The sequence below is a fragment of the Phoenix dactylifera genome, chromosome 5, assembly GCF_009389715.1.
Source record: "Phoenix dactylifera cultivar Barhee BC4 chromosome 5, palm_55x_up_171113_PBpolish2nd_filt_p, whole genome shotgun sequence".
Classification (NCBI taxonomy): Eukaryota; Viridiplantae; Streptophyta; class Magnoliopsida; order Arecales; family Arecaceae; genus Phoenix; species Phoenix dactylifera.
In genome coordinates, this window is record NC_052396.1 from 6,468,565 (window position 1) to 6,483,037 (window position 14,473).

At 37.2% G+C, this 14,473-nt stretch overlaps 1 protein-coding gene across 1 annotated transcript; it reads right to left on the reverse strand.

Annotated features, from left to right (window-relative positions):
* Nucleotides 1–3,266: 3,266 nt before the first annotated feature.
* On the reverse strand, nucleotides 3,267–14,143 carry LOC103716892 (TVP38/TMEM64 family membrane protein slr0305-like). Its single transcript, XM_008805080.4, has 4 exons — nucleotides 13,598–14,143; nucleotides 9,077–9,313; nucleotides 8,760–8,977; nucleotides 3,267–3,828 (listed from the first exon to the last, which is right to left on the reverse strand). The coding sequence occupies exons 1-4, from the start codon at nucleotides 13,847–13,849 to the stop codon at nucleotides 3,654–3,656; spliced, it is 882 nt and encodes a 293-aa protein (XP_008803302.2). The 5' UTR covers nucleotides 13,850–14,143; the 3' UTR covers nucleotides 3,267–3,653.
* Nucleotides 14,144–14,473: the final 330 nt, after the last annotated feature.

Below are 14,473 nucleotides of genomic sequence, written 5' to 3' on the forward strand. Positions count from 1 at the left end.
TAATAGTAGGATCATGTAGAGAAAAGAGCTTTCTTTAAAGAGAGGTTAGCTCGGGTGTTTCTCCTTGTTACAAGGGAACTTGAAAGGCCAGTTTCAGCTTTGACAACAGGATCCTATTGATGTCACTCTCATCTTTGTTAATCTATTTATCATAATGTGCAGTGGCAAGCTCTCAACAATTCCGATCTCCATGGGGATCTCCCAATCAAATGTCCATGTTAAGAAATAACTATGGTCAAAGGAGCAGAGGTGCAAAAAATAATCTTTACTTTTGTAACTATAACTCTGGGATGTGCATCTCCACTGATCATTCTACTTTTTCCTTGGATCTCGATAGATTTTATTATTTTTCTATTTCTCGCTTTTGTTTGATTCTGCACTTTTACAGGTAGCCTTTATAGCCTACATCTATTTCAATAACTTCATCAAGAAAACTGCTTCCTTGCGGACCCGTATGACTATTTTTCCTCTTGCTCTCTGTTTTCATTTTCAAAATTTCAAAAAAAATGAACCAAATTGAAGGGCATATATGACAAAACCTTTTTATTTTATCAAACTGTTCCAATGATGTTTAAAGTTTTTAGAAGCGATGATGTATTAGTTTGAAATTAAAGTGAAATAAAAACAAAAAGTAGTAGAAATTTTATGCAAATACTTAAGCATGGAGATGCTACTATGCTAGCTAGAAAATTTATGTATTCTTTTGATGGTCATATCAAAAATCTAAACTTGGCTCATATCTATATAAGTAATCTCAATATCTTGAGCTTCACCTACCAAGATAAAGAATTTAACTTTTAAAAATAATGGAGCGGAGAAACAGAGCGCAGTAGGCAGGGAAGGGCTCCAGGGCTCGTACGATAATTTTGTTTTTAATAATTAGATAAGTCTAAGCAACGTCCAAGCAACGGCGTGCATGCAAGACAAGTTGGCTTTGCCTTTAAAAAGAAAAGTAATAAAGGAAGAGGTGTCGTTGGTACAGTTATATGAAGCTACGTCAAACTGAGCGATAAATCCAGGGGGATTCATATGATCATGTTCCCAATGAAAATTATTTTATTAAGTCAGCTACAGGCAATGAAACTTTGACACAACCCGTGGTTATGATTTCGTTTTTTCCGTGATTCCATTGCGTTCTTACTTTTTTAAACTTTTGGTACAAATCCATCACATTCGACATGACCCAAACCAAGTAATGCGGAGAGAAATTACAAGGCTGGATGGGTCCGAATCCCCATCTGCCATCAACGTTGGTCTCCGTTGTGACCATGATTGGACCACATCTTGACGCTCAGTTGCCAATAAAGCAGAAGAATTGGAGAGGTGGAGAAGAATCTGCTTTGTTTTTTCATTATTCAGTATTAAAAAAATAAATGGAAAGAAAAATAAAGAGAAAGCGAGGGTTTTCCATTTATTGAGAGCCAGTTCTTTTTCCTTGAAATAGAGAAAAATTAATTTCTAGTTGTCTAATTTGGTAATTTTATAAAACTTTATTCTAGAAAACAAAAGGTCAAATTCCAATCATGCAAAATGGTTTTTTTTATTTTTTTTCTTTTTTTCTTTAATCCCATACAAACAACAAGAAGAAAGGAATTTTTTTTGGAGAACACTATTTTTCTATATCTTTATCTTGCAATTAAATAGTTAAATTTTGTATTTGTCAAAATAAAAAAAATAAATATGTTCCTTCTGCCTTTGACTTATTTCTTTTATTTTTTTATTTTCTTAACAATTAATCATAACCTAGAGCCCCATCAGCATGGCTTCACTGTTATTATTAGTAAAGATGTAATTTTAATATCTTATTTACTTGCGCAAGATATGTCCGATGCACATAATTTATTTAAAAGTATACATTTGATGAAGATCCCACAATCAAGATTATACTTAAATATTATATTAAATTTTTATTGTAAAAAAGTTAAATATTCAAAGTCAGTGATATACTATCTAATTGAAAATCTAAACCTAAAAAATCATGTGTGGTCTCTCTTTTAGTTTGTATAGTTACTTATTATTCGTAATCAATTATGAACGATTGTCCTGAGTACATATACATATATATACATACGTATACATTGTGATTAGACCTAAAAGAGATTATTGGCATCCATGGTCTGGTGGCTTTAGTTTTTAAGGCCCTATTTGGATCTGGTATAAAGATGGTTTATTCCTATTTAAACCCATAATAATAACCAAACATAGCGAGTTGTCTCAATGGTTTAGCTTATTCCCCATTTTTTGTTAATACAAGCTTATCCCAGCTAAACCGAGTGCAGTCTGTACCTAAGGTGGCCTGATGCAGCATTACATCAGGTATAAGTGCAGTGATTTAGCCTGCGATGATGAGTTGCGGCGAAGCTGGCCATTTATGTTTTATATAATTTTTTTTGTATCATCCATGGCCCGAGACATTATATGTCAATGTACATGCAGCCTCCTCGTGGACAACATTCCTCTCCTCTTGTCTCGTCTGCCCTAAGCGATCTATGTAATTAATATAGAATCTATCATATATTTCAACTTTCATTGATAATCCTAAAGCAATTTCATCACCTTACAATGTCATCAAAATACATATACCAATTTAATGAATCTAGAATAATGGGAACTGAAAGAGCAAACTTCCAAATAAAATTCAACCTTATCCACAGGTAAAATCCAAACATCAATTTGTTATATTTTGGTGATTGGATCCTGTAAGAGTCCAAGATCTCTTAAGGATACAATCCATATTTACGTACTCTCCAGTGGGAATCCTGGTATTCTTGCTAGTCCAAGGATGCCAGGTTGGCTGATGGTCACGGGAGGAATTCCGGATGCTTTGACATCAATGCAACGCCGTAACAAGCCACCCACAGATTTGACCTTTAATAATAGCAGGTAAAGTTTTTTTTTTCATTTTTTAAAATAAATCAGGTGCAGGTAGGATTTGAAACAATATCATGAGTTCCAAGTTCTGAAACCCAGTGACTTTCCCAGCACCCAGTAACTTAACCGAGTAAGTCAGCACCCTAAAAGAAAAGGAAATTGTTTCTGTAAAGGTTGACTGGAAAACACAAAGGTTTCTGCAGTTATGATTAAAAAGGACGCCTCTGAGAGCCTTTAGGTTTGAAAGACTAAAAGGCCCAAGGGATCCAAATTTGCTCTGACAAGTCTAACTTGATGACCTGGCATCCAGTGTCTACATCCAGTCATTCTTGAAGAACAGCTTTATTTATGTTATTGATCAATGATGCAGTAAATGTCATGTTAACAACTTTGACAACTTGGAAGATGGCATTTACAAGCAATGGTTAGATAGATAGCATTCATAACTTTTTGTTTCAAACTAGGCAAAAAGAAGAAAAAAAAAGAAGAAAGAAAGTATAACTTAACAAATTTTCTTCCCTGTCTGAAAAAAACAATAAGTACATACAGTCACAGTTTCTTTCCAGCATCTGCTACTAATTGCAAAGCTTTATAAAGCAACATCAACTCCCCTTCCTTATAACACTGGCCCCAAGGTATAGTGTACAAGTAAATTGTTCGCAAAGCAGAATGTCTGTGGGTGTATAGCAGCAAAGAAGAAAACAGAAGAGAGCGCTCCATGAATACACAGCTGCAAACATCAACTACTGTGGTCCATGCCTAGGTTGATGAATTGCCTGGAGCTAACTGAGCTCCTCCTCAGCTTGGAGTGTTTGAAGAGTTCTCTTGGCATAGACCGTGATGGCTGCAGTGGCAGCTATCGCAGCAAAGAAGCCGAGAGCATCATAAATGATCTGCTCCACTGAAAGGAAGCCACCTCTATTGGTAGCGTCTGCCAAGGCCTGGAGCAGTTTCCCACTGTTCTCGCAAGTGATATACACCCAAAAGAAAAATAGATCAGGTTGCTGCTTGCAAATAGAGACAGTATCTTCACTACTCAAAAGCAAGTATATATCATAAAGCTTCCACAAGGGTCAGGAAAAAGAGAGTGATTGATTGTGTTGATTTTTCACACACAGCCCAGGTTTACTTTTATTTATCTGCTTCAGAAGCCTGTGTGCCCTTGTGTCACTAAAACAAGAAATGAAAATGCTTCTTGGCAGCTTCCCACAAGACACCTGAGCAAAAGTTTCAGTGGCCTCTGTAATATGCCAGAAACTCCCTTTTGAAATTTCATTCAACAAAGACCAGAAGGAATACTACCCCAAAGATTCTTCTTGTAATAAACATTAACTATTTATGATTCCTTCACCATGCAGGGGAACAAAGAAAGATTCAAACAAAGCTATATGATTTCGATGGATTGAACTGCGACACTGTTGGTTAACACCGTGAGCTTCACCAACTTTACCATCCAATTCCAAGAACAAGGGCCCTGATCCAAATCAACAACAGATCCATTTCCAATGTGAACCCGCAACCTGGTCAGTAATCAGAGATCTCTTTTCCTTAAATCTGTAGCCTACATTTTTAGGACTAAGAAATCATTATACAAACAGTGTGCTAAAGAAATTATACTGACACATCAAAGCCTGTTTAATTTAAGAATTAACTCTCTCCAGCTCAAGGAATCAGATGGTGGGGCACTGCAGGAGAGAGAACAAAGCAGGCTGCCAAACCTAACATGATGGATCAAAGAGCCACTAACCCCTGCTCCTATTATTATTGAGAATGAGATAAGATGCCCTCAGATCATTTCTTATTAGTCCTCCATATAATTTCTTTTATACCTATCATAATCTCTTCATCTTGCATTCAAAACCTCTTGGCCCCTCCTAAATAGGGTTATCTGTGAAAAGCGGCATTGTTCATACAGTTTTCCTTCGAATCCTTAAATCTACTTTGTGCCCATCAGGCCCTTTTCACAGATCAACATTTTAATGGATATCAAGGCGGTTCTGCAATGCATCTAACCGATATAATTTGTTTGAACATCCAATCCATCCAGCCCTTTAGGTCATAAAATAAAACAGCAGGTGAAAAAAAATTATTGGGCAATCGTTTTTAGTCACCTGTTATTGCGTAAAACACCATCCATTTCTCCATTGTGCTTAATTTACTCTGTGCTTTTGCATCATACAGGGCCAGCATTTATACATTAATTCCCAAGAAGATGTAGCATATACCAAACTTAAGGTTGACTGGTTCCTTAATCTAATTAACTAATGTTTTGTAATCTGCAAACAATATGAACGGACAAGCCACCTCTGGAGATCACCTTTTAGTGCCAATTGGAGCTCCCTTGCCTTCTATAAGATTTCAAAAAACAGGAGAACTATCCAGGAAAGCGTGCAATAGACACTGCCAGTACTCCTATTCATTGCCCGAGTACTATAAGTACTTTACCTGCCTGAGTTTCTAGGACCACCATGGAATGCCGTACCGGTCCGTACCGGCCGGTACGGGCCGGTACGTACCGGTCCGGCCGTGGACCGGTACCGGAACGGATAAAAAACCGGTATTTCCCGGTTTTTTATCCGAACCGGCCGGTACGGGTGCGTACCGGCCGGTTCGGGCCCGTACCGGCCGGTTCGGAGCCCGTACCGGCCGGTTCGCACCTCGTACCGGTGCGAACCGGCCGGTTCGCACCGGTACAATTTTTTTTTTTTTTTTTAGAACCACAGCGCCGCGCGCTGTGGTTTTTGAAACCACCGTGTACCGGCCGGTACGGGACCGGTACCAGCCGGTACGTACCGGACCGGACCGGTACCGTACCGATCCGGCCGGCCACCGGTACGCCGACCGGTACCGGTACGGCGGACCTTGAGGACCACCCTCTTTCATAGCCTCATATATGGCTTTAAAGGTTTGATTAGGAAGTAATTTGTAAAGTACAATAGGCCTCCTTCTTCTGATGTGCTCGTACCATTTGAAATTCTCATGGTATGTTGAGCACGCGAACATTGGGTTATATGAGCTTGGTTGGGAGTAATTTGTGAAGTACAATGAATCCCTTTCTTCGGATGTGCTTGTACCATTTGGCATGTTAAGCAAGCCTGCCTTGGTTTGTTCTGTTACTCTCCATATTTTTAATTATGTCACATCTAATTTTAAAGCCTGTTTTCTCCACAGTCACTAAAACCACACAAATTTAACTTTTGGTAAAGCTTTCTCTTTTTTAACAAATTAAAGTCATCCTTATGTAAGGCTCTTTCCCATCATTTCTCCTAGAATGATTCTCATTCAACCAGCTTAGGAAGCATCCATTTTGTTTTTCTCTGATCTGGCTCTATATTCCCACCGCACCTTCACAGTGATTGTGATTCAAATTTCAACTTTCACATCTCTTGCACATGCATTACAGACATTCCTCCATGCTTGTGCTCGCAAACCCCTCTCCATAATGATACTGTCATGCACAAACACACATACACACACTTGGGACTTCAACGGTAAAATGTGAGAGTTCAAGATATGTATACATCTCTTCACACCACATTCTAGATATGTATATACTACTGAAAACAAGAACATCTGCTAGTTTTTCCTCATCCCTTTTCCTGGTAAGCCCCTAACATTAAAATGACTGAAGCATTCTCCATTGCATTAACTCACTCATTTAATTGATTAATGTTTACGTGCCTCTATACAATAAATTTTTAGTAACTGCAAGTTGCACTTGAACTGAGCCAAGGGTTGCCCACATACAACCAAAAGTTATTTGGGCCTCAAGTTTTAAGCAGTGTCCAACTCGGACCAATAAAATTCAAGCCCAAAGCATTCCAACTTGGCCCAGTACGATGGGCCTCAAGGCAGCCTAGTCCCATTTCCAACCCTAAATCAATTAAAGAACTATCCAGAATATTATGCCAAACTACTTATAAAGCATCATTTTGCATTAGTTGTATCACATGATTTATTCATGGAATTACATTCCAAATCTGATGGATATTTTTCATATATACAGATGATGTGTGTATCTGGATGTCCGTATAGTGATGCATGCATAATAGCAAATCAAGTAAATATTACATATAAAAATGGATTGACATGAGCCAAGTCCTTCAGCCAATCTTTCTTCATGACTCCAATATAACTTAGAACCTAGTGATGAGTAAATAATGTTTTAGCTCCTACTTGGATTAATATTATAAAAAAGAAATATATCCAAAGGGTCGCGAGGCCTTTTGAAGACAAATTATGAGGTGGAGAAAGAACTCTGCATGTGCTATTAGCACTATTTCTTTTCAACCCTTTCCAAGAAAGTTAATCGAACAACACAACCATGACTACAATATTGATGCATAATGCCATGTCTGCACAAGCATGTTAGCAGGTTTAACGATCATATTGAACATCTTCTATTAGTACAAAACAAGCTCAGTTAAATGGACAAGAGTTCATTGAATCATGCAATAGTTCATACTTCATAGGCTTAAGTAGTTTCTGAACAAAACTGTATCTTAATAGTGTATTTGAGACTGCCATGTTGCAAATTTAGCAAATTTATCTTAATACATATATGTATATATATATATCTATATATATATATCTAACCCTAGGTGGCGACCTAGGGAGGAAATTATGATTGTCCTTCTCACAATGTAAGGCATTACAAAAACTGAGGGTGAGCCTTTGCACAACAATAAAATTATTTCATTGTGGCTTGGACGTTATGGTTCAAAACACGAAAACAGCCTCGCAGTAAGACTATGTACATCTAACCCTCCACAAACCCCGCAATGGCGAAAGCCTCATGCACTCGGCTGCCATTTTTTATGGCATCATGAAATCTTTTTCACACTTAAAAAGTCCAAGATCAAAATGTACAAGATAAAGAAGAAGGATAATAGAATTACTGCCATTGCAGTGACCATCAAGCTATATAGGCCATAGCTAGGGCCGCAAAAAGCCAACACCCAGCATGAAGTAGAAGAAGAGGGAAGAAGAGGATCGTAGGGAAGTAGAACCCAATAGACTGGAGGGTCATAGCAAACACCCATCAACAAGAAGAAGACAAGGAGGTGGCGTTCAGAACAAAGTTTAGCAAACAAGATGAAGGCAAAAATATGAAAAGTAGGGGAAGCATGGCCAAGTGAAAAAGATGCAATTGTAGGAGAAAGGAAAATCAATGATGGAGAAGAAGAAAAAGACAAAGAAGATGCTGAAGATTGGTCTAGAGAAAGAACAGAACAAAGAAAGGAAGAAAAGCGAAAAATATATAGCCATCATCGCTGCAACTCATCACCACCGGCTGATCCAGCAAAAAAAAAGCTATTGACCAGCCTACCAACAGCTAGCGGGTGGTGGTAGCCTCCATTAATGTCCCATATGGGGTTCAAATAGGGAAGAAAAGGGAAAAAAGAAACCACTAATGAAGTAAACCCTACAGTGGGCCTAGGCAGCCTGTCTCAATTTGGCATCATCGCTGCAACTCATCACCACTGGCTGATCCAGCAAAAGTTACTGACCAGCCTACCAGCAGCTAGTGGTTGGTGGCAGCCTCCATTACCCTCCAAAAGGTCCCATATGGGGTTCAAATAGGGAGGAAAAGGGAAAAAAGAAACCATTAATGAAGTAAAGCCTACAGTGGGCTTGGCCTAGGCAGCCTGGCTCAATTTGGCACCTAAGCAGCTGCCTTTAACAACATTGATATATATATGCATGCAGCATGCTTATATGAAACTTAAACACATATAACTAAACTAGATGTGTCAGACAATAAGCAAAAAAAGAAAATATATTGTAAATAGATTTATAATGGCAGCTTTACAACTACTGTACTTAAAAATAAAAATTTAAAGAAAAACAAAAAACAGAGGCACACATAGTATGAGGGGAATTCCAACCTGTAAATCGTTAGGAAATTCTCAGGCACTGTTCCTATGAGTGAACCACATATGTATGGACCATACTTGACATTTGTTGCCACAGATGAATAATTAAAAATGAGATATGGAAATGGAGAAATCCTCAATAGAGTTACAGCCCTAAATTGATGAAACCAATCTCCTTCACCAGCTATTCTTACTATAGCTGCTTTCTTGGGCCAATTTTCCAACCACCTCTGCAAAAGAATTAAAAGAAGAATCCACTATAGCATTAAACAAATGCAACAAATTTAGAAAACAAACATAGACAAGAAGGGAGGGAAGTAGAGACTAACATGTATTCTATGACGAAAATGAGAACCAATTAAAAATGGCAATGACATGCCTATGCTTGTCCCTGCCATAATTAACAGATAGCCGTAACCATAGCCAAATGTCATCCCAGCTATCCACATACAAGGAGAAGAGGGCACCAATAGAGCAGGAAATAATGCAATAGCAGTAAAAAGTAACAGTCCGAGAACTGGTCTGCTAAAAGTGGTCATTTCCCAGTCCAAAATTGGTACAACCACCTGCCAAAATAACAAATTTAACCCAATGAAGTCAAATGAATGAGAAAAATGGCTAAAGGTTGAGGTATTACCATCATTGTGACATCATTTAATAAAAACAAGCTTCTAGTTTATTTCAATTAATGCTGCCAATTCAATTTAGTTTATGGTTTATAATTTGTGCCTCAAAGGTAAAAACAGTTCTCTACATCAAAACTTGTCTTCTTCCCTCATCCTCTAGATTCTTTCCAAGTTAGAGAACTTTGGATGGTTGCTTCCCAATAGCATGACCTTTAAATATGTAACCAATAAGATGCATAGTAACTACAAAATAGTCTTGCAGGCTCCATGGCAAGATTGTCTATCGTTCATAATTTAGCTACAAATTTAGCACCAATTCAGAATGTTGAAATGAGGCTGAGAGTGGATGGATTAAGGTTGCTCCTTGGTTGGTATTCTAGCTGCATTTGCATGAGGAGATAAGAAAAACAAATTTTTAAAAAAAAACACGTGCTGGATTGTGTGGTCTACAAATTCTGTAGTCCCTCATATAGCTTTAATGTTTGAACAGAAGATTAAAGCTCAAACTTATATTCTGGCAAAGGTATGTTCTTGTGGACTAGCATTAGCCACAGATTCATTATCTCATTTGCACACTGATAAGGAAATTTAAATTAATGACATTTTCATGTTATGAATACAGCTTGAAACCTCTACATAACCATTCAGATGAACTTAGAAGTTGCTGTTGGAAGATTCATTTTCAATCCGAATGAAAGTCTCAAGGCAACTAAAGTGAATTGATTATCTAGGCAACAGAAGGTAATCCATATGGAGCAAAAGTAATATCTGCATGACTTAAGCACAAGGCCTTTACTTAATTTTGAATTTTAGTGTTGTTGCAATTCAGTCAGTATATATTTTATCACTTCTTGTAAGCTCTGTGAGTCAGACATATGGAGTTTCCGGATGGTGCCTTGGATGGCTTAAGAGTTTCTTTGTGCGATGTAATTAATCTAATTCAAAGGAGTCACTTAGTCGTTACTACATCAATACTTCCAATTTGATTGTTCTGTAGATACATTTTTTGTTAAAGACCTATTACAAAAACACACAAATGACAAGTTATTAATGCACCATGCTTATATCACACGGGCAAGATGAACTTACAATTTTGCAGCACATCAAATGAAAAGAAAAAAGAAACCTTTTTTTTCTGAAAAAAAGAAACAGTTGTCCAATTCATTTTGGGTTTATTTGGTTGCAAGGGGAAATATCCTAAAAGAACTAGTTTTCTTCTAGAATAACACATTTTCTAGCTGTTTGTTTTTTACGTGAAAACAAAGAAAAAAGAAAGAAAAATAATATATATTTATTGGAAAGTTTCACTTTTGCTTCCCAGAAAAAAAAAAGTGCTGTAAAATGAAGAAGTCCAACTTCTCCAGATCCAGAGTATAGAGGGAAGCTTTTCCCCCCTCCAAATCATCAAATTTAGTAGCCAACCAATCAAATGCAAAAATAAAAGATTCCTTTCCCATGTAAAAAAAAATAAAAAAAAAATCCTTTCCACAGGTTTACTTACAACCAAACAGTTGCTTATAGAACCATATTAGTTAAAACTTCCAAAATTCCTGTTAATAAGCCATAGTGATTCTGACCATCATTTTACAGATAAACAGCCAATGACTAGATTTTGAAGCATTCTGATTTCTGACAGGGTCAACCATTCCCTAACCTCATAGATTTGGCTACCCAAGCTGCAGGAAATGAAACACCCAATAATCTAGAGGAATACATTGAAAGTTCTCTGATCCAAATACTTTTGAAAAAAAAATCCCTATTTATAAATCATTCCCAACCATGTATCTCAACTTCTCCCAAACCTCCTCCCCTCATAAGTCTCTGAACCCATCTTTTTGGCCTTCGGAAACAACCACACTGTGTTTGTAAGTCTAGAAAACAAGTGATATATGTACTTCAGAAGTGAAAGGACAATGTACTTCAGGAGTGAAAGGTTTTTCATGATAAAGGCAAAAATTGAATACTAGGTTGAAAGAATCCAATTTCAGTTCATTCCACTCATTTCACCATCTTAAATATACAATTTTTCTTTATGAAGCAATTTGTAAGTTTATGGCTTGCACATCTATGAGATGCATATCTTCACACATGATCCACATGCATTAAGGACACACACAGTGAAGAAATTTTAGCTGCATCTCAATCTCCAGAAGCAAAATTGGATATCCAAAGATGCAGAAATCATGCATAACTACTATTTATAGTTCTTTTCGACGAACAAAGTAATATCATGGCACCAATATTATTCCTCTCTACAGCTCCTAACGCTTCCAATTAGAATTATTTTGAACATTGAGTGATACAAAAGTAACAAAACCTATCATTATAAAATATTAAATTTAGAGATGGAGAATAAACAGATCTGTATATAACAAACATATCATACAATATTAGTTTCTTGGAATGAAAAGTAGAGGATTGCAATTTTATGAAGCAAATACGACGTTATATAAATTAATTTACTAATATCAAAGAAAAGCATTAATTTGCAAGCTTTCTAAGCAATCCCCTACAATGTTGCACACAAAACATTCAAATCTATAAAGTGTTCCTATAAATATTTGCCCGTTGCCTTGGTAACAAAAGAATAAAAATTAAAACCAGACTTCTCTCCTATATGGTTTCTCTCTCCTTTGTGGCCCAAAAGACATTTAGAAAACAAGAATTCAGTTGTTTCTCAAAAATTCAGAATTTTATGTGCAAAATAAAGAATATCGCACAAGATGTCCCGTATTGATGATCCAAAAGCTATCCTGTATAAATGGATTGTTATTCATGATTCATAGATCTACAATTCTGTTACCCAAATATATTAGGTCACCAGAAACCAACCACAGTGATTCCATGGACATTCAAATTATCAGGTTTACTAAGATATTAAGAATGACTACTGTTGGTTACTTCCTTTCTTTCTTGACTACTTTTTTATTTTTCGTGAAGTGGATATATACCATATCATGGTTAAAAATGGCCGACTATAACTTAGTTGAGCGATGACTTGTTTGATGTAGCTATAAAATGAAATTATGTTAGCTATTACAGTAGACATGAAATAAAGGCATTGGACAAGGTATTTTGATCCTAATGGACAATCTTGACAGTATACATTTCCTCTAAAACAATTTTCAGCTATGGAAAGAACATAAAATAAGTAGGAGTTGAAACAAAAAACCATGGTCCCCTCTCAGTGACTCATACATCTTCCAAGTGATGCTATAATCCCTATAAGAAAACAATATAGATAGACTGGGTTTTTTTCTTTTTTAATAAAAAAGGACTAACAATTCCTCCTAATGTGCAACTTGGATCTCCCAAGTTAGGCTCCACATGCTTGAGAGCAATCCTTAAGCTTCCCATCTAAATCTCAGCTTGAAAAAAGATCTTGGAAAACATCTCAAGCCATAATTTGGCACATTAAACACCATCTATGAAAAGGAATTCAAATTTATTGAATCCAATCACAAACCTAAAAGCATGATAGAGCATCGCATTGCCAGCAACTAGGGTATTTCGCATCTTCAACACTTCTCAACGTAAAAACAGGAGACTTATCCAGTTAACCCTCAATAATTCATTTTGTACTTCTTTGATTCCATGCATCGAATAATTTCTTGACCGCACAGCTATGCTCGATATGCTTCCAACTCCCAGAATTAGCTTTTATATGTGCTTGAGAGGCATGAAGGAGACAGTGTGGTTTTTCTTGATAGGTAAGAAAAGCAATGAAAAAAAATTATTACCATAATGAGTTCCCAAATCTTGCCCTTTATAGAATGTTAGCCTGTTTTAAGTCAATACCCACTTTTTTTTCTTCAAAATGAAAGTTCTTTTTTTTTTAAGTGCAAGCAATAAAATATTTCTCCGTGCCTGTGTGTGTGAGAGAGAGGGAGAGAGATTGTTCCATCAAGTTAAATTAATTCGATTTCATTATTTAATGAACAATTAGCTGGTTGTTGCAATGAAACAAGTAATGGTTGATAACAAGATCAAATTCTACCGACAAATATAAGCTCTAAAAATAGCTTCTTCTCTTCAAGAAAATATAGCAATTTTAGAATATCAAAGCAACGAAATCTATTTTGCAATCAATGCCAACTTTTTTACTACATCTCAGTGCAAAGCGGTAATTGATTCCAAAAAAATACCTCAAGAAAAAAGAAAATGATCACGAAGCAAAATACTGTACAGAGGAAAAAAGAAAGAACGAATGAATAAAGGAGAGACCTTTTTGATGATAACGGGGCCAACGCAGAGAATGACAGCCGCAGTGCCTGCCAGCAAGCCAAGGGACAACAAAACCACCTTCATCCACCACCAGAGAGAATTCCATTTCTTCGGATGACATTGCCCCGGTACCCCTACAAACCTCCCTGCCTCCAAATCACCCAATTTCACATAATCCCCACTCCCGTCCCCAATTCCCATCTTCTGTCCCAAAACCACGATATCATCCTCGGATTGTACCCCATAAGTCATCGCCCGCAAATATATCAAACCACCATCAAAACCCCTCAATCAAACACCTAAAAAACGCCAATTTCTTCCCAGGAACAGGGGGGAACAATAAACTGGGTATATTTCGTTTAAAAAAAGAAACTTGGAAGAAAAGGGGGGTCAAACCAAAGGCTTTGCCTCCCAGCTTCTCGCTTGCAGAAGCGTAAAGGCTCAGCCTTTGAGAAGTGTGGAGTTGGTTTCAGAGGAGCAGTGGCTTCGCTCTCGGCGGAGGAAAACCTAAATACCCGGACGAAGACGGATTGGTTAAAAAAACAGAAGGTGATAGGCTTTGGCGTCATGTTCGGATTTTTTTTTTAATTAAAGTCCGACACTTTTTTATTTTGTTGAATTAATTTACGAAAATGACCTCAGGGATGGGAGGCGCGGGCGGCATTGGGCGCCACGTGGCCGTGGATTGTGAGTGGACTCGGTCACGGCGGTGGAGCGCGGTCAGTTATCTGGCATCCGACGCGTGGAGAGGTCGAAGCGGAGAGTCCAAGCCAGTGGAGCGCTTTGCTCAAAAGCAAATTAGCCAGCCAAAGCAATTATAGACTTTATTGCCGAGGGCATCAAGAATAGAAGAATATTAATATATTATGGATAAGA